The 20988-nt window shown below is 33.8% G+C and overlaps 1 protein-coding gene across 2 annotated transcripts; it reads left to right on the top strand.

Annotated features, from left to right (window-relative positions):
- The first annotated feature begins 17303 nt into the window (after nucleotides 1–17303).
- Nucleotides 17304–19907, top strand: LOC107904107 (ankyrin repeat-containing protein BDA1). 2 transcript variants are annotated; one of them, XM_041094746.1, is made up of 2 exons: nucleotides 17304–18084; nucleotides 19264–19907. In XM_041094746.1, the coding sequence occupies exons 1-2, from the start codon at nucleotides 17488–17490 to the stop codon at nucleotides 19888–19890; spliced, it is 1224 nt and encodes a 407-aa protein (XP_040950680.1). In that variant the 5' UTR covers nucleotides 17304–17487; the 3' UTR covers nucleotides 19891–19907. The 2 variants fall into 2 exon arrangements, with proteins under 2 accessions (XP_040950680.1, XP_040950681.1); XM_041094747.1 differs by having other exon boundaries at nucleotides 17349–18084; nucleotides 19186–19907.
- Nucleotides 19908–20988: the final 1081 nt, after the last annotated feature.

Here is a 20988-nt window from a genome sequence, read left to right as displayed (position 1 = left end):
AATTATAATAGTTATTAGAGTTATATCTCTACTTATTTTATACTTCTTATGCCTATAAATAGAGACTCTAATGAAGCATTATAATCATTCATTTTTATTAATAAAGTACATTCTTAATTGCTTTCATATTTTCTTTGTTCTTTATTCTCTCCATCTCTCTTTATTTTATAACACGTTACCAGTATGATTCTGAATATTTTTTCTAAACCCACCTCGTTCTTATTTTTCATTTGATACCTCCCAAAAGAATTTTGAAACTCATACCTCAATTGCTTTCTATCCTTTTCTAATCCCCCGTTGAATTACTTTCATTATTTTTCTAACTTAGCATTCAAATTGGTTGCTTGACTACCCAAAATTGACGAAAAAAAGGGGTTCAAACTTGTGTAGCAATTTGCTTAAAGTTCTTGGGAGGAATCGAATTTAATTTATCCATCGACTTAAGGTAATCCTAAATTTTATATCACAAGTTATTTTATGCTATTTCTTATTTTTATTCTTAAATACATTATAACAATTACATTTGACAAATAATATGATTGATATTATTTTACTAATATTTTTTAGTTTTTTTAGTGATTATAATGTCAAATCTTGCTAAATTTGAATTTGTCGCCCTAGACATCTCAGGTAAAAATTATTTGACATGGGTGTTAGATGCTGAAATTCACCTAGATGCTAAAGGTTTAGGGAATACTGTAATAGCAAATAAAGAAGCATCTAACCAAGACAAGGTAAAAGCAATGATTTTCATCCGTCATCATCTACATGATGGATTAAAAGTGGAATATCTCACTGTGAAAGACCTTCTTGAGTTGTGGAAAATTTTGAAAGAATGATTTAACCATCAGAAAATGGTGATCCTCCCTAAAGCTTTTTATGATTGGATGCACTTATGATTGCAAGATTTTAATGCTGTAAGTGAATACAATTCAGAACTTTTCAAAATTAGTTCTCAACTAAAATTATGTGGAGAGAACATAACTGATAAGGGCTTGTCAGATAAAACATTTTCCTTGAAATGAGAAACAAAGATGCATTTTATTGAAATAAAGATGTTGGACATAAGCCAATTTCACAAAAGGATTCTTATTGCTCCTAGGCTTAAAGCAATAAACGTGTTTTATACATTACTCCGAATTAGGTCTAAAAAGTTCAGGGATCTCTTCCACAGTCTCATTGTTCAAAACACTCCCAGGTGTGTAAGGGTAAATGCCTGATAAATTCTCTTTCCCAGCTCCCTCTTCAAATACTGCGCTAACATTCAAATTCCTCAACATTCCTTCCGGGCCTTTGGCTTCTTCAAGGAATTTCAACTCTTTATTCTCCATTAGGCTCTGCATCAAAGCTTTGAATTCAGTGCATTCCTAGATTTCATGACCTTCTTCAGTGTGGAACTCACAGTAGCTCCTCATCCCTTTTGGTCTCTTTTCCGAATTCTGAATGATTAATCACATGTCTATCATTTGTTTCAAAACTCATTTCAATGGGGTTTTTACTTCTGCAACATTGGTTGTGGTTCTCTTTCCTCCATTCTCAATTATCGCGTTTATCCCTGAGTCTAGATGACTGGGTAACAGATTTCCTGCCACATTAGGTCCTGATGGATCGTCAAACTTCACGATGCCCATCTTAATAAACCTTTCAACTAACTTTTTAAATGTAGTGCAGTTTTCAATTGAGTGTCCTGTTATTCCTGCGTGGTATTCGCATTAGCATTCGTATCATACCATTTTGCAAACGGAGGTTGCAAAGGTTCTGAGTAGAACAAAGATACCATATGCGCATCAAACTGATTCTGATATAGCTCTCTATATGTCATCGGGATGGATTTGAACTGGAGTCTTTCTGTGTTTGGCCTCGAGTTGGATTCTTGCCTTGAAGTACCTTGATAACTAGTGGTTACGACCCACAGTTGGCCTACAGTGACTGATTTGGAATACACTTTATTATACATGTTCAGGTTATTCACTTCATTTTCCTTGCTCTTTGGGGTTGATCTTTTGACACTTTCCCCTGCATCTATCTTCCCACTTCTTCCGCATTTTTAATCATCTTACCGGACATTACCATAACTGAGAAGCTCATGGTAGCATTTCCCAACATGTGGTTAATGAACGGGGCTTTCAGAGTGTTAATGAAAAGCATCGTGGTTTCTTTCTCCAAAAGAGGTGGCTGGACTTGTGTTGCTACCTCTCTCCATCTTTGGGCATATTGTCTGAAACTCTCACTTTGCTTCTTTTCCATATTCTGCAATGTGATTCTGTCGGGTGCCATGTGTGTCACATGGCTGTATTACTTTATGAAAGCCAGTGCCAAGTCCTTCCATGAGTGAATTTTTGCATGGCTCAGTTGGTTGTACCATTTGGCAGCTGACCCAATCAGACTATCTTGGAAGTAATGAATCAACAGTTGATCGTTATTAACGTATCCCGTATTTCTTCGGCAGAACATCGTGATGTGAGCTTTAGGACAACTAGTCCCATTATACTTTTCAAATTCTAGAGTCTTGAATTTCGGCGGGAGTACTAGATCTGGGACCAAACTCAAATCATTGGCGTTAACCTCGTAATGGAATTTAGCATTTTCCATTGCTCTGAGTTTTTCCTCTAAACATCTGTATCGATCTTCGAGCTATTTTGGCAGTTCCACCTTTGCTTTTTCTATTATTGCCATTTCGTCTAGATCAGGAAGTACAAGATTGGTTGGATTGTCCCCCGGATTGGAACCTGAACCTGTCAGGTAGTTTATTGGTGTCGAGGTACCGGTTTGATATTGTTGGGGTTTGATAGTAACGGGCGCCCCTTGTAGATGCGCGTGCATAGAAGGGTATAGGTCCAAACCGGTAGGGGTTGGGGTGCACCCACACAACGTGGGTGATGCGAAATTTTTGGACCAGTCAGGCACAAAGTGGGCCTGCGGATATTTTAGCACAACACAATTTTTTTTCTTAGCAAATATATTATATAAAAAGACATATATCCTGATTTTATTTGACTTCCCTTTTAATGCAGATTGTCTCCTTATACATGGATATTTTCAAAAATTCGTCCACTTTGAGACTTTTTCTGAATTATTTGCTCAATCTCACTCTCCCACACCGAGATTATTTTCTCTTCGGAATTCTTCTCTTTTCTTCTCCATATTTTCCAACGTTTTGGTGATAGAAAAAGGCATCGTTTGTTCGTTGATCACGGTAAAGGTGATACTGATTCGATCATCGTGTTGTTGTATCCTAGGAGACATTCGACCAACGTTTCTCCAAACACAGTAGGAGTGGCCGAATCTGTGTTAAAGTAACTATGTAAAACAGGCCTCGACATCTAGTAAAACTCATTTCTTATTTTTTGATTTATGTCTTTGTTATGTTATTTATTTATTTTTCATATCCGATAATTTAAATATAAATTATTCAATTTATTTATATATTTTATTCATTAACGTATTTTGTCGAATAGAAATTTATAGATTTCATTTCGTGAAATTCTATTGGAAAATTTAGTTGTTTTCCGTGTATAATATTCAAAGACAATAAGTTATTGCAAAGAAAAGGACGACCGTGTTGCACGTTAACGTCCAAATAAGGTGTGGTGGCTTTGATTTGATGCAATGTAATGTAATACAAAAATGGAAAAGGATTGTCTTGATAAGGAAGTGTAGGGTCCTAATAGAAAAGGTGATTATAATTGTGAGGTTGAATTTTCGAAGAGGATAGTGTATTGAATAATGCATATGGTGTTAGTCCAATGTGCAAACAAAATGTAATTGCTTTGATTTGATGCAACTCGAAAACAATAAGGTTTTTGGCTGAGCTTACTTTCTCCAAACAAAAAATTTAATTTCAAGTCTCCTTCAATTGCATCAATCATATTATGGAGGGTTTAAATAAATTTATAAATGAAAAAATTTACACTTCATTTCATTTGTTCAAACCCTGATTTGATTTTTGATGTTTAACATTTATAATTATACAATAAAAATATTCATGCAGTTGATACTTATAGTTAATATCGTTAAAAAAATATGACATCCAATCAAAATTTACCACATCGTCATCCCATTAAAATATAATTCAAAAATTATTAAATAAAAATAATTATATTAATATTTAAAATTTTAAAAAAAAATTATCCCTCCCTTCTTCGTCTCTCTCCCATGTCTCACGGTATGTCTAACTTAGCTATACCACTTTTCATATCCTTTCCCAAATCTTCGGCACTGACCTAAAATCTTTCCCAAGATAGAGAAATGGTGAAAATCCACCATTTAATTGAAAAGTCTAATTCACTCAAAATGTTTAACTAGAAAAATCTATCCAGTCCAAGTGTATAAAAGATATCAATATCTTTCATTGTTAATAAAATTGGCTGTTAACTATTTATTTTGAGTATATATCTATTGTAGGGGTGAGCAAAACTCGATTCGACTCGAAAAAATTGAAAAAAAATTTGAATTTCGAGTTAAACGAATCGAGTTATTCGAGTTAATCGAGTTATTCGAATCAACTCGAATTTTTTTTTTCGAATTTCGAGTTCGAATCGAGTTGAGTTTTCGAATTCAAATACCTCGAATAATTTGAATAATTCGAATATCAAACTATAATATTTTACATTTTTACCCCAAACTCCCAAACCTTTTTACTTTTCCCTCAAAACTTTTACTCCTTCCCACTTTCCCCCCAAAACCTTTACTCCCCTCCCCTCCCAACCCCCCAATCTACCCAAAATCCATTTCCCACCAAAATTTTACTCTCCCATTTATTTTTTTCTCAAAATTTTACTCCCAAAAACCCTCAAAACCTTTTGTTTTCGCCCAAAATTTTTACTCCCTCCCACTTTTCCCCTAAAACTTTTATTCACTTCCCATCCCACCTCCCATCTATCCCAAACCCTCCCCCCTCCAATTTTTTTTTTTAATATTTTCCCTCCAAAATTTTACTCCCCCTATTTACTTTCCCTCAAACTTTTATTCCTCAAAACTTTTTATTTTTCCCCTAAACTTTTACTTATCACCCTTAACTCTCAAATAAAAAATTAAAATTATCCAAAAAAAATCACTAAACATAAATAGTAATAATTTTATTTATATATACTATTTATATTATTAAATTAAATTTCACATTTTATATTATTTATTATTGAATTGTTTAGTCATATTGAATATTTATATTAAAATTGAATTATTAATTATGCCATAAAATATTCATGTTAAAATTTTATATTGGTATCAATTTCACATTTTATTTTTAAAATAACTTTTATTAAAAAATTATATTTTTATATTTAATATATTTTTTAATTCTAAAATACATAGTGACAAGAATCTGAAGATAATTGAAACAACTAAGCAAGCAAAGAAGCTAACCAGTATATAAAAAATTAATAAATAAATTATGAAGTGATGAAAGTTAATAAAAATTTTGATTAAGGTGGACAAATTTTATTACGATGGGTGACAAAGGTTACAAGGACCCAAAATTATTTTTTAAAATTTAACTCGAAAAATATATTCGATTCGATTCGATTCGAATTCCATCTCACTCGACTCGATTCGAGAAAACTTCAAATAAAGTTAGGATGATAAAATGAGATTCGAAAACTCGATTAACTCGAATATTTTCGATTCGATTCGATTCGATTCGATCGAATGCTCACCCCTAATCTATTGTTTAGAAACACTTGCTTTGACCTGAAGGTTAAAATTGTGGATAAATTATAAAAATGTCACTTAACTATGTTCGTGCTCCTATTTTGGTCACCCCACTTTTAAAATTTTTTAATTTAGGCATTAATATTTGAATTCATTCCTGTTTTGGTCACCTGTTGTTGAATTGATAACGGAATGTCATTTTCTAACTAGTATAATAACATATTTAGTCCCCAACACTTACATATTCTATCAATTTGATCTTAATTCTAAATAATTTAATAATTTTAACCCTTCGCATTTACAAATTCTATCAATTCAATCCTTAAGCCTCCTAATTAAAACTTTCGGCATTTAAAATAGAAGCATTCCACACCTATAAATTTGTAAAACCCAAAAAAGAAAAATAACTTCTCCAATAAAACAAATTCATTTTAGATGCCAATAGGAATTCCCATTAACCTATTCCCGCACGCTCGCAAGTCCATACCCCCAAAAGAAAGGAAGACAACATAATTAAACTAACATAGCATTGGACTAACTATTCACTAAAATCAATCTCAAATCATCCTCCCTGCAATTGTGTTCAGAGGTTAAACCCACCCCAATTAGTTCATGCTTTAACCACAAATATAGAAAGTCCCCAATTTACATCACGCAGCCGTACAAAGCAGTAAGATAATAAAACTTCCACTGCTAGTCGTACTATTTTTTTCCCAAACTTAACCGTTCCACTTTATCATCAACAGATAATTAATACAAAATCAAGTCAAATGCAAGAACAAAAAGAAAAACAAAACCGTAATTCAGAAAATTAAAAGAATTGAACCAAAAACTGCATGAATTTCAGGTGCATTTACTCAGATCTTTAACTGGAAAAAATGAAATTAGAAAGGAAGGGTTTAGTGAAAAATTACCTAACACCCAAAAAAGAGTACCATCCAAATTAGCAAGTAAAGCAATCTATCAAACTGAAAAGCGCTTTTTGGAGGGGGTTTTACAAATTTTTAGATGGATAATGTCTCTATTTTTATGATCAAATTGATAGCATTTATAAATGTGAAGGGTTAAATTTATTGAATTATTCTGAATTAGGATCAAATTGTTAGAACATGTAAGTATTAAGTACTAAATGTGTTATTGTACCAATTAGAAAAAAAAACTTTTTGTTATCAATTTAATAGCAAGTGACCAAAATAGAAATATGAACATAGTTGGGTGACCAAAAGTTTAGCTTATCTTAAGATTATTTTGGTTTTCTAGGTTCTTACAACGTTTAAGGTGTGTACATGTTAAAAGATGGCTTTCATGTAGCCATTCAACTCGTGCTATGTAGATTGCAGCTAAAGAACATGCAGTTGTTTTTTTGTTGATTAGTTGATGTTTTGTTACTTAGTTACATTTGAACTAAGTTGGTAATCTATTTGTTGTAATTTGGTGCTGATAGATGTGATAAATCAGTTTAACCAAGTGTGCAAGCAAAGTTTTATAAGTTTCGAGACTTTGATAGTGGAGTTAGGTGTGTTTAGGTAATTTTTTTATTTTCAGTCAAGCTGATTACTTGATATATGTAATGTGATGTTTTCAGCAATGTTATCTATGAATTATTCATCAAATTCTCTTCTTTGGTTTTGGTTCTGATTGAGCAATCTATTACAATTCAAGCTTGATTTTCTTTATTTGTTTAGTAAGTTACAGATGCTTTTAGCGTAAGACTTTGCAATGATTTCTTGATTCGTTTTCTTAACTCCCACAATTGGTATCGAGAGCCAACTTCTTAGAGGACCTTTCTCTTTTCCACTCTCATAAACACAATATCTTATCAGGTTTCTCTCCAACACCACCACTAGTGTTCAATGGTGAAGGCTACCACATCTAGGTAGTGAAAATGGGGACCTACCTACAAGCATTTGACTTGTGGAAGGTTGTCAATGCTGATCTTAAACCACCACCCTTGAGAGCTAACCCAACGGTAGCTCAGATCGGGAAACACTTAGATGATAGAGCCAAGAGGTACAAGGCAATGTCCTGTATCCAAAATAGTGTTAGACTTGATTTTCATAAGGATCATGGCTTGTGAGACTCCAAAGCAGGTTTGGGGCAGGCTTACAGAAGAGTTTCAATGCACTAAAAAAATAGCAACAACTTTTAAACTTAATGAGAGACTTTGAAAACTTGAAGATGAAGGAGTTAGAGACAGTTAAGCAATATTCAGATAGGATCGTGGTTGTCGTAAACAACATCAGACTGCTTGAGGACCAATTCAGTGAAGTTAGAATTGTGGAGAAGGTTATTTCAACCTTAACTAAAAGATATAAAGCCAAAATCTCTTTTCTAGAAGACTCGAGAGACCTCTCAAACATCTCTTTAACTAAGCTGATCAATGATCTTTATGCTTAGGAACAAAAGAGAGCTAGCAAATAAGAGGAGCATCAAGAAGGTGCATTCCAAACCAAGAGCAGACCAACTTTGAGCTCCTCTGGCTACAAAGGGGAGAAAACTTAGTCAGACAAGCCTAAAAGAGATAGAGCAAGAAAGAGATATTCACCTTGCCTCCATTGCAAAATGATTAGCCATCCAGAAGAAAATTGTTGGTACAAACCTGATGTGCAGTGCAAGGTTTGTAAATAAATGGGTCTTGTTGAGAAAGTTTGTAAAAACAAAGGCCAAAAAAACAACACCAACCTCAGTAGCTTAAAACAGAAGCTTAAATGGCAGAGGAAAGTTATGCTCAAGAAGAGTAATTATTTGATGTCTCTTGTTCAGCAAATAGAAGAAAAACCACAAAAATGTGGTTGATTGACAGTGGTTGCACCAACCACATGACACCTGATGCTGTTATCTTCAAGAGCATAAACAGAACCTTTAATTCGAGATTAAAAGTGGGCAATAGCCAAATACATCAAAGTAGAAAAGAAGGGAGATGTATTGGTTGACACTCCTTTAGGTACCAAACTTGTTTCCAATGTTTTGTTAGTACCTAAAATTGATAGAAATCTATTAAGTATTGCTTAGCTACTTGAAAAAGGACATTCTATTGTGTTCAAAGGAAAAGAATACCTGATTCATGATCCAAGTAGATCCAAGCTCATGTCAGTAGCCATGACTGATAGAAGCTTTGTTGTTGATTGGAATAAAGGGTTTGTTAGTGCTTACACAACTATCTTAGATGAGTCTAGGTTGTGGTATAGAAGGTTGGGCCATGTTAACTATAGGTCATTGCTTCAGTTGTCCAAAGAATATTTGGTTGAAAATTTCACAAAAAGTGTTGAAAAATAGGAAGTTTGTGGAGTATGCCAGCTAGGAAAATAAGTTAAACTACCATTTCCAACAAACAAGGTCTAGAAGGCCTTTGAAAAACTGCAGCTAGTTCATACTAATGTGCGTGGCCATATGAAGACTGAATCTTTGAATGGCAGTAGGTACTTCATTCTCTTCATTTATGACTATTCAAGATTCTGCTAGGTTTACTATCGAAAGCTCAAGTCAGAAGTAGCCTCAGTGTTTTGGAAGTTCAAGGTTGCAATAGAAACTCAATCAAGTTGCAACCTCAGAACATGAAGGTCAGGTAATGGGATAGAGTACACCTCAAATGTGTTTCAAAGGTTTTGTGAATAATCAGAAATCGAACATCAACTCACCAACACCTACACACTTCAGCAAAATGGTATCAGTGAGAGAAAGAATTGAACCCTGATAGATATGGTTAGATGATTGATGTTTGAAAGGAGTTTGCTTAGAATTTTTGGTCTGAGGTAGTGAATATTGTCGTATATCTTTATAACAAACTACCAACTAAAGCCTTGCTTGAAAAAACTCCATCTGAGGCTTGGTTTGGTTTTAAGCCATCAGTTGCTCACCTAAAAGTCTTTGGTTGCATCTGTTATGCAAATGTTCCTGCAGCTAAAAGGGACAAATTGGTAAATAAGGTTTAAACTGGCATCCTTGTAGGCGATATCAGTGTTAAGAAGGGTTATAGAGTTTTGGATCTTACAACCTACAAAGTCTTTGTAAGCAGAGATGTGGCATTTGATGATTAGTCATCCTAGAATTGGAGCAAAGGTAAATCAGAGTGTGCTACTGAAGACTTAGTAACAATGCAACCTGATGTTGATCAAAATGATCAAAAGTTGGACATTAATCATGTACCGGTTAGGGGAACCAAACTCCTTAGTGAAGTATATGAGAGGGCTGATGAAGCTATTGTTGAACCAGCTATTTTTGAATAAGTTCAAGTATAAGAGGGTTGGAGGCAGGCTATGCTTGATGAAATGAGCATGATACATAAAAATCAGACTTGGGCTCTAGTTGCAAGACCAGTTCACAAGAAGGTCATAATAGTAAAATGGGTGTTTCGAGCTAAACATAATGCTGATGGAACTTTGAACAAGGCAAGGTTAGTATTGAACGGATTCAGTCAGAAGTATGGAATTGACTACTTTGAAACATTTGCACCAATGGAAATATTTAATACAATCAGACTACTAGTAGCATTGGCCGCTCAAAGGCAATGGAAAATATATCAACTTGATGTAAAACTAGTCTTCCTAAATGGTTTTCTTAATGAGGAGATATATCTTGAATAGCTAGAGGGTTTTAAAGTTACAAATGAAGAAGCCAAGGTGTACAAGCTGAGAAAAGCGTTGTATGGTTTAAAGTAGGCACCAAGGGCCTGGTATGATAGAATCGACAACTACCTATCAAGCTTGGGGTTCAAGAGAAGCTTTAGTAAACCAACCTTGTATGTGAAGAAAGAATATGATGAAACACTGCTTATAGTCTCCTTGTATATAGATGACTTATTAGTGACTGGTGGGAATGATGCTATGTTGACAGGTTTCAAAGACAAAATGAGAATATATTTAAGATGCTTGATTTAGGTGAAATGTCCTATTTCCTTGGCATGGAGGTATCTCAGACTTTACAAGAGATTTTCATAAGCCAAAAGGCATTTGCTTTGAAAATCCTAAACAGATTCCCAATGCAAAATTACAAAGCAATTAGTACTCCAGTTGGTTTTGGAGAAACGCTATCAAGCCAAAGTGTTTTTGAGAAGGTTAATGAATCAACCTATAATTCCCCATGCAAAATTGCAAAGCAACTGGTACTCCAGTTGGTTTTGGAGAAAAGCATAGCCAAGGTGTTTTTGAGAAGGTTAATGAATCAACCTATAGGAGCCTAGTGGGATGTTTGCTCTATTTAACAACCACAAGGCCAGACATAATGTTTGCAGTCAGTTTTCTATCTAGGTTCATGCATTAATGCTGCAATATGAACCATTTTCAAGCTGCAAAGAGAGTTCTCAGGTACATCAAAGGAACTCTGAGCTTTGGAGTTATGTTCACCAAGGTTGACAGCAAGAAGCTCCTTGGTTTTGCTGATAGTGTTGGGCATGATCAATTGATGATATAAAAAGTACTTCAGGGCATATGTTTACCCTTGGATCAGTTTTTTTTGTTGGAGTTCAAAGAAACAGTCCATTGTTGCTCAATCAATAGTTGGAGCTGAATATGTTGCAGCAGCTGCAACAGTTAATTAAGAAATTTGATTAAGAAAGATCATGGCAGATATGAACTTACACCAAAGAGAAGAAACAAAGATCAGAAGTGACAATCAATCTGTTATTGCAATTACAAAAATCCAATCTTTCATGGCAAAACTAAACACTTCAAGATCAAGTTTCATTTTATTAGAGAAATGGAATAGTCTCATGAAATCAAACTGGTTCATTGCAGTTCTAAAGATTAGTTAGTTGATATCTTAACAAAGCCTCTTGGTGCATCAAGGTTCAAAATTTTGAGAGCTAGATTGGGAGTTTACAGCATGGAAGCCAAGGAAGAGTGTTAAAAGATGGCTTTCATGCAGCCATTCAACTCGTGCAATGCAGATTGCAACTGAAGAACATGTAGTTGTTTTCTATTGACTAGTTGATGTTTTGTTACTTAGTTACATTTGAACTAAGTTGGTACATCTGAATTAAGTTGGTAATGTATTTGTTGTAATTTGGTGCTGATAGATGTGATAAATCAATTTAACCAAGTGTGCAAGTAAAGTTTTATAAGTTTCAAGACTTTGATAGTGGAGTTAGGTGTGTTTAGGTAACTTTTTTTATATTCAGTCAAGCTGATTACTTGATATATGTAATGTGATGTTTTCAGCAATGTTATTTATGAATCATTCATCAAATTCTCTTCTTTGGTTTTGGTTCTGGTCAAACAATTTGTTACAATTCAAGCTTGATTTTCTTTGTTTGTTCAGCAAGTTACAATTGCTTTTAGCCTAAGACTTTGTTGTGATTTATTGCTTTGTTTTTTTTAACTCCTATAGTACAGTTCATTAGAGTAAAAAATGTTATAATCAATTTAATTGAAATCATAATTTGATCCAAATTTATAATAATGATTTATCTGAAATAATATCAATTTAAAAAAGTCTAAAAATCTAATATATATATATTAGAAAAAATAAAATTTAAACATTAAAACCTTTTTTCCGTTTTAAATTATTTGGTTGCTTTTGCCAAGACTGGACAAATTCTTAACTACATCTTCCTCAGTTACTTGATATATAAGTAGTAAAAAGCCCTTTTCACGAAATTAAGTAGGTGTTAGAATTGTGTGACCCAAATTCTAAGAGATTGCTTGCAAGTCAAGTTAAACAAAAATATATTTTCTTTCTAGAAGATTTAGTATTTATTAGTATAATATATTTAGCATTTATTAGTATAGTTTATTTGACTTACTAATTTAGCCTATAAATAGGCTCTTTTACAATCTTAGAAATAAGACACACCCATTAGATTAGAACTCATAACACATTCAGAGAATTTTGTGTTTACGTTTTCGGGTTCTTTGTTTTTCGGGTTTTCGATTTAGTTTTTATCTCCATCTTTTGTACTCTTCATTCTTTTGCCATTATAGTAAAATTATCTTTGCCCGTGGTCTTTTATTCTCTTTAGAGGGGTTTTTCCACGTTAAATTTATGTGTTCATCTTCTCAATTTCTTCTGCTATTTTTACTTGTTTGTTGCTTAATCGAGACGATCCTAACAAGTGGTATCAGAGCTAGTTTAACTTTCATAGATCAGCCCGTTCAGAGATGGCAGCAACAAGGTTTGAAATTGAGAAGTTCGATGGTGAGACAAATTTCAATTTGTGGCAAGTCCGGATGATGGCAATTCTAGTTCAAAATGGTTTGAAAAAGGTTGTTACAGGGAAAAAGCCTGAGAATCTAAATCAAATAGAATGGGAAGAGCTTGATGAAAAGGCCTTGTCTGCAATCCAGTTGTGCCTCGCGAATACAGTATTGCAGGAGGTACTGATGGAGAAGACCTCATTCGCCTTGTGGAAAAGGTTAGAAACGCTTTATGCGACTAAGTCACTGGCTAACCGTTTAGTGTTGAAACAACGTCTATTTACGTTTCGCATGAACGAAGGTGAGCTTCTTAAAGATCACATGAGTCAATTCATTACTCTTTTAAATGATTTAAAGAACGTTGAGGTTCATATTGACGATGAAGATCAAGCTATGCTATTATTGTGCTATTTACCCTCTTCATACAAGTCTTTTAGGGAGACCCTGATTTATGGCAGAGACAAACTCTCGTTCGAAGATGTGAAGGGTTATTTGTTGAGTAGAGACAAACTCGACAATGAGTTTGGTTTGAATAGCAAAGCAGATAGGCAAGCTTCCGTTTTGGTAGCATCAAAGAAACGAGACAAAAGGTGTCGCTATTGTAAAAAGTTAGGTCACGTCAAAGCAGATTGTTATAAACTGCGAAATAAAAGAGCTGCTGAGAGTAACGAGGAAGATGTATCTGGTGCTAATTTGGTCGATGAAGGCGATGATGATTTCTTGTTAGTGTCAACGAGCGATAATTCCAAGCTTACGTCTGAGTGGATCCTAGATTCAGGATGTTCTTTCCACATGTGTCCTAATAGAGAATGGTTATCCACATACAGTTCAGTTGAAGGTGGAGTTGTGCACATGGGAAACGATTCATCTAGTAAAATAATCGGTATTGGTACTGTTAAAATTAGGATACATGATGGGACGATTATGACACTCTCAGATGTCAGGTATGTACCTGATTTATGAAAGAATCTCATCTCCTTGAGTATTTTAGACTTGAAAGGATGCAGAATCAACATCGAGTCGAGCGACATTAAAGTATCTCGTGGAGCTCTCGTTTTGTTAAAAGGTAAAAGAACCGGCAGTCTTTATATTCTGGAAGGTTCTACAGTGACCGGTGAAATCGGACGTCCCTCGTCTATTATGGAGTCAAAGTCAACTCATTTGAAGCGGAGGCAACTTGGTCATAGGAGGGAAAAAGGTATGACCGTTTCGTTGAAGAGAGGTTCTCTTTTGGATGCAGGTTTTGAAAAGTTAGGGCACTGTATTCGTGAAAACTAGACCCGGGTTAGTTTTGATTTGGCAGTGCACAAGTCGAAGGCTAGAAGTCTTCCAGCTTCTAAGTATAGATTCGACTCAATAAAACCCTGCATAGTTCAAGATAGGCCTGTGGCAGGTTTTGGCAAAGATGGCATTGAAAGAATTCGTGTCAAGGTGGAGATTATAAGAATTGTGTGACCCAAATTCTAAGAGATTGATTGCAAGTCAAGTTAAAAAAAATATATTTTCTTTCTAGAAGATTTAGTATTTATTAGTATAATATATTTAGCATTTATTAGTATAGTTTATTTGACTTACTAATTTAGCCTATAAATAGGCTCTTTTACAATCTTAGAAATAAGACACACCCATTAGATTAGAACTCATAACACATTCAGAGAATTTTGTGTTTACGTTTTCGGGTTCTTTGTTTTTTGGGTTTTCGGGTTTAGTTTTTATCTCCATCTTTTGTACTCTTCATTCTTTTGCCATTATAGTAAAATTATCTTTGCCCGTGGTTTTTTATCCTCTTTAGAGGGGTTTTTCCACGTTAAATTTGTGTGTTCATCTTCTCAATTTCTTCTGCTATTTTTACTTGTTTGTTGCTTAATCGGGACGATCCTAACAGTAGGCAAAAAAACCCTTTTTAAGTTTCAATCATTAAAGTGTCTCTGGAATTCTTTGATTCATGGAAATGGATGAAGGGTTAAAGAGAGCAGCTGGATCAGGAAACATTGATGCCTTATATGCATTAATCCCTGACGATGGCAATGTTTTCAAGCATATGATGGAATGGAGTTCATCGATACGCACTTACACATTGCTGTAGTTACAGGAAATACCGGTTGTGCAATGGAGATAATGAACTTGAAGCTATCGTTTGCCAGGAAACTAAACCAAGATGGGTTTTCCCCCATTCATCTAGCCTTACTTAATGGAAAACCGGAAATGGTGATTGATTTTTTATTTGTTGATAAAAATCTTGTTCGTCTTAAAGAGAGGGAGGGTTTTATTGTTGTTCATTATTCAGCTCGGGATGTAAATGTTCATCTTTTGTCTCGGGTTTTGAATACTTGTCCCGATTGTATCTTTGATTTGAATGTAATGAGGCAAACTGCTTTGCATATTGCTGTAGAAAGCAATAACTTTGAAGCATTTAAAGTTGGAATGGATTTAGAGTGCGTTTGAAGACAATAAGCCTAAGAGAAGTAAAGTATTGAACTTTCAAGATAAGAATGGCAACACTGTTTTGCACTTGGCTGCATCTACTAACCATCCCCAGGTAACCTTGTCTACAATATACTTATTACAATATTGGTAGTTCACCACGTGCGTAGAAAATAAACAATTTTTAAAGTGGTTTTTAACTATAAGTATGCCGTGTCAAATGGTAATATAGAAGTTTACGATGAAGCACGAGAGTTGTAACAATTCGTTTTTTAATGGTATTAAAAATAGTGGTTTTAGGACCACAATTTTAACAAGTGGGTCTGTAAATATTATTATTTAATATTTACGAGTTTATTATAGTGTTATATTGGACTTTGATCTGATAAATTTGTTAACTGAACAATTGATTAAAGTACAAGTAGTTTGACTCTATAGTTAGTGGTTTTGGAAATTAAGGTATCAGGATCTCATTTTCATAAACTGAGATCGTAAATATTTTTATTAAATATTAAGTGAGTGATTATATAAGTGAATTGAATTTTGGTTTGGTAATTTTATTAAATTAGTGGTAAATTAAGATATAAGAACTAAATTGTAAAAACCATAAAAGTTCACTAAGTTATAGTAGTAAGTCTACTATAACTTAGTGTTATATTGCTATTGATTTTTATTAGCTAAAATTCTTAATTAGTAATTGTTTCGGATTTTAAAGGGTAATTCACCACTTTTTATTAGTAGTAAGTCTACCTAGTTCACTAAGTTATAGAACTAACAAACCTAGAGGCAATCCAAACGAACAAATATTCAATTATGTTATCCATCGACATAAATCATGTAGATACATAATAGACACGAAAATTCGAATGAAAAACATTCAATAAGCTAATAATAAGCAAGTCAAGAACATCATATAAATGAAATGCTTATGTCACTTAGGTCTTCTAGACTTGTAACATTTTGAGGCAATGACGGTTTAAATTTAAAGGAAACATAGTTCAAAATGGTTCAAGCACTATAAACAATAAGACACATGACATTGTTTCCTATTTACCCCTAATTTTTCTATTAAGCTTACCTCTTTCATTCTCCTTCTCTCACCTTCCCTTTTTTTCTCCAAAGACGAGGACAAATTTAACTTACGTTATTTCATATTCACCTTAATTTTTTTTATTAAACTCACCTCCTTATTTTTCCACCCTCGTATTCCTTTTATCACTCCAAAGATGAAGAATTAATTTATACATACAAATCAACCCTTCAAAATCTAACTTAGAGAAGCAGTAGAGTATAAGAAACCGTGTATGACTAGTCACTTGTCAAGTCTAGAATAACTTATACACGCAAATTGGACATTGTACAAGAAAATACCCATTTCTTAAAATGTACTGACGTGGACGCGTTTTCAAGAGAAAACGCAAGAAAGCGCGTTGAAAAAGACATACTTTTTCCCATGTCAGCAAAAGCAAGTTGACATGGACACGCTTTTGCCCGTGCACAGACTAAATTTTCAACAAAGGTCATTTTTTAAAAATATTACAAAAATAGACCAATTTTTTGAAAATTTACAAGAATAAGCCTTTATACAGATCCGAAGTGGCAGCATCATTTTTTTGTTGTGCCACCAATTAAGGTGGAAATAAAACTTACAAAATAGATTTTTATATAGGCCAAAAGTCTCATTTCCCTTATTTTCTTAAGCAATGTGAGATATGTGTATATATAAACTTATAAATAGGTTTGTAGCTAGTTTCTAGACAATATAGATTCCTTCCTTTTTTAACTAACAACATAAGATTAAGGCTATGCTATGGTTAAAAAAATTTGTGCTGCCACTTTGGGTCTTTATAAAGGTTTATTCTTATAAATTTTTAAAAAATTAGTCTATTTTTGTAATATTTTAAAAAATGATCTTTTTTAAAAATTTAGTCTGAGCAAAGACAAAAACGCACCCACATCAGCACACTTTTGCTGAGACGAGGTAAAACACGTCTCTATCAATGCAATTTTCTACAAAACATATCAACGTCGGAATGTTTTATTGTTTTTGGACCATTCCAATAAATAAGTTTTTTTAGTGACCCATTTCCATAATATTTTAGGAAATGGGTATTTTCTCGTACAATGCCACACGCAAATCAACCCTTAAAATTCCAAGTTAGAATTTTCAAGAATGGACAAATTTTTAGCAACATCTTCCTCAATTATTTGATATATAAGTAGGCTAAAGCTGGTTTCAAGTCTTCATTCATTTTGGTATCTGATTATTCTTTGATTCTTGGAAATGGATGAAAGGTTAAAGAGAGCAGCTGAAACAGGAAACATCGATGCCTTGTATTCATTCATCCACCACGATGCCAATGTTTTCAAGCGTATAGATGAGATGGAGTTCGTGGATACGCCATTACACGTTGCCGCAGTTGAGGGCAATACCGGTTTTGCAATGGAGATGATGAACTTGAAGCCATCGTTTGCCAGGAAACTGAACCAGGATGGGTTTTCCCCCCTTCATCTAGCCTTGCTTACTGGAAAACCAGAAATGGTGATTGATTTTTTATCGGTTGATAAAGATCTTATTCGTGTTAAAGGAAAGGGGGGTTTCACTGTTCTTCATCATGTTGCTTTGGATGAAAATTATGCTCATCTCTTGCGTCGGTTTTTGAATTTTTGTCCCGATTGTATCTTTGATTTGACAGTTGAGAGACAAACTGCTTTGCATATAGCTGCAGAGAAAAACAAATTTGAAGCATTTAAAGCGATGTTGGAATGGATTCAAAGTGCGTTTGAAGACGATAAGTGTAAGAGAAGTAAAATATTGAACTATCAGGATAAGGATGGCAACACTGTACTGCACTTAACTGCATCAATTAACCACCCCCAGGTATATACCTCATCCACTCCTTCCGTTTTTTTTTTTTCTTTTCATTTATCCTTTCAAAAAATTTTCAGCCTCCCCTGGTACATACATCATAATTGATTATTTAATTTTAATAACTAATGATAAATTAATTAGTTCATACTAATTAATAGAATTTATTAGATTTATAAATTTAATAATTTATTATGTGAAAGAATATAAAATAAAATATACATAAAATCAATAATACATACATTTATTATGTTTTTAATTTATTGATTTGATTCTCACTTTTTCTTAAACATAATTCTCACTTTTTTTAATAAAAAATCACTGTATAAATTTTATAATAGGTTTAGAACTTTATAACAACATGTTTATAAAGAGTTTAAGCCACCATGAAAGTCGCAACAAAAGAAGAAAATAAGAGGTGCAGGACCCAAAAGAAGGGTACCAAAAAATCCAACAGAAAGAAGCCGTCGTACCCCAAACCTCATTAAGAAACCCGTTTAGTCGAAACCCTTTCAAACCCCCAGGACACCAAAACCACCTACCACCAAGCCATAAAAGCCTCCTCCACCTCCCACCTCAAACCATATCATATCAAAATTGTACCAACCTATACACAAGCCAATTCAAAGCACCCACATCCAAAAAGAAATCCTTAAACATGTTAATCCTCACCCATCCAAACCCCACTGTTATTGACACCAAACTCAGAAACCCTCACCGGATATCAACAAAAGGAATAAGACTAAAAACCATTACCAGCAGCCAACAGCATGGACTATTTATACTAAAAAAGAAACAAACTTACAAAGCATCCCTATCTTTTAAATTTCTTACTTCAATTTATATCATCTCTTCAATGAATCTTCTTCATTGCAAACAACTTTTACACCAAGCGTTTCGCCCAAATTCAATGTATCAATAGCCTCCTTCAACAAAATTTTTCTCCTATTCCTCATATCTGAGTCAGTCAAAGACGCGTTGACTATTCTACTGTTGATTAAAGAGTTCACCCGCTTTCCTCTTTTTTCTGATTCCCTTTCTTCTCTATTCTATTTATTTTCTTTTCACATCTTGGACCACACTAAGGTTTGTGTTGAATGTAAACATATGTAGGGTAATGCTCGAATGTAGGGGATTGTTTAAAACGCAATGTATTTTTGTGAATTATTTGTGGAATTTTAAATGAAGCAGATGATCAAACTGTTGATAGAATGTGAGGAAGTGGATAAGAACAAGATCAATGACCGTGGTTTTACAGCAATGGATGTGTTACAAAGACAAACTGTAGCAGACAACACGGAGAGTGTGAACATCCTAAACAGCAATCCCCTCACGTTTCAAAAGTTGTCAAAGCTCAAATTACTGACAGATGAGATAAAAGATATGAGAGAAGAAACAGTGGGTGTATTACTCATCGTATTCTCACTGATTCTAACAATGACATACCAAGGAATCCTCAGCCCCCCAGGCAGCATTTTCCAGGGCGATGCAACTGCAACTAGTTCAAATCATCGTACAGGGAAATCAGTGATGAATGCGACTAGCTTTCTTCTTTTCTATATTCCAAATGGGGTGGCCTTTTTAACATCTTGGGTCATGACAATATTACTGTTGAAATCCGTAGCTGAAAGTATAATATATTTTTTGTCACCAATTTACTTAATGGTGTGTTTCTGCTACGGGGTTGCCTTGTCAACTATAGCACTTCCAGCTAATCTCAGTTTGGTCGTCATGTGTATCTCAATCATCATTTATTACTCACTTTTATTCATTTGGTCAGGTCATCACCGTGGCTTCAGAAAAAAAATTAAAATGTAGGTGTCTATTTAGTTTTATCTGGTATATCAACTCAATTTTAAGAGTACTGTATGATAAAGTTGTAACTTTTACCTCAATTTGATATTTTGATGATTATATTAAAAAAATTGGTTATGTTATTTTAATAAATATTAATGGATTGAAACAAAAAATCAATTTAAAAATAATTTATATCTTCATATTATGTTGGTATTTTGTCACAATTCATTTAAGAGGAAACTATATATATTTTCTTATCATGATTATATTATTTCCCATATTGAAAGTATTATAAATTATGTTTTATCTACATTATGAATCTTATTTTACGCCCACAAAATAAAAATATTCAACGCATGTCTTTTAGTAGAGTTGACATCCCAACAAACTATGTATGTCCAACTTATTACCTTGCAAACCTTGACCCGACGAAGTGCTAAACATCTCCACTAAATATACATCACATGAGAGCTCAGAGTTATTGATTACCAATTGTCCTAAGGTATCCTATCTTAGGATGCAATAATACTGTCATTGTTAAGAGGATCAAATCAGATCCCCATGTCAATATTTCTTGAACACGTAAACATGCATGTCCCCTAATATAAAAGAGTCCATGCAATAGCTCATAAAATGTCTCTCATCTTCTTCTTCCTCTTCTTGTTCTCTCCCTTGTTAATTCTAAGTTTAACAATTGGTGCGATGAACTCCTAAAGTTAACAAGTGGTGCGAAGTACCATAGCCAAACCGAGTAGAAATGATCCTTTCAATATTGAGTTTGATCCTATCAATGATTTAACTATTGATCCTACAATTCAAGATACCCAAGCAAGCACAACCCAAACCCAAACAACCAAAATGTAAGCTCATACATGTTGTTGACACCATTTTTTTGACAAAACGAGGTCGACTTTGATTTTGAAAATGAAAACGAAAATGGGTGTCGCCACCAATCCTTTTTTATAAGGTGTGATCGGGCCACCTTGAAAAGTGGTTATTTTTAATAAACAATTTAATTTTATTAAAACAACGATTTTGGTCCACGAAATTCAGAAAAACGGGTTTGGGAGTCGGTATGTACGAGGAAGGTTTAGCACCCTCGTAACGCCCAAAATTGGT

This window comes from Gossypium hirsutum, chromosome D05 (genome assembly GCF_007990345.1).
Source record: "Gossypium hirsutum isolate 1008001.06 chromosome D05, Gossypium_hirsutum_v2.1, whole genome shotgun sequence".
In the NCBI taxonomy this organism is placed as follows: Eukaryota; Viridiplantae; Streptophyta; class Magnoliopsida; order Malvales; family Malvaceae; genus Gossypium; species Gossypium hirsutum.
This window is presented reverse-complemented; position numbering and strand designations above follow the sequence as displayed.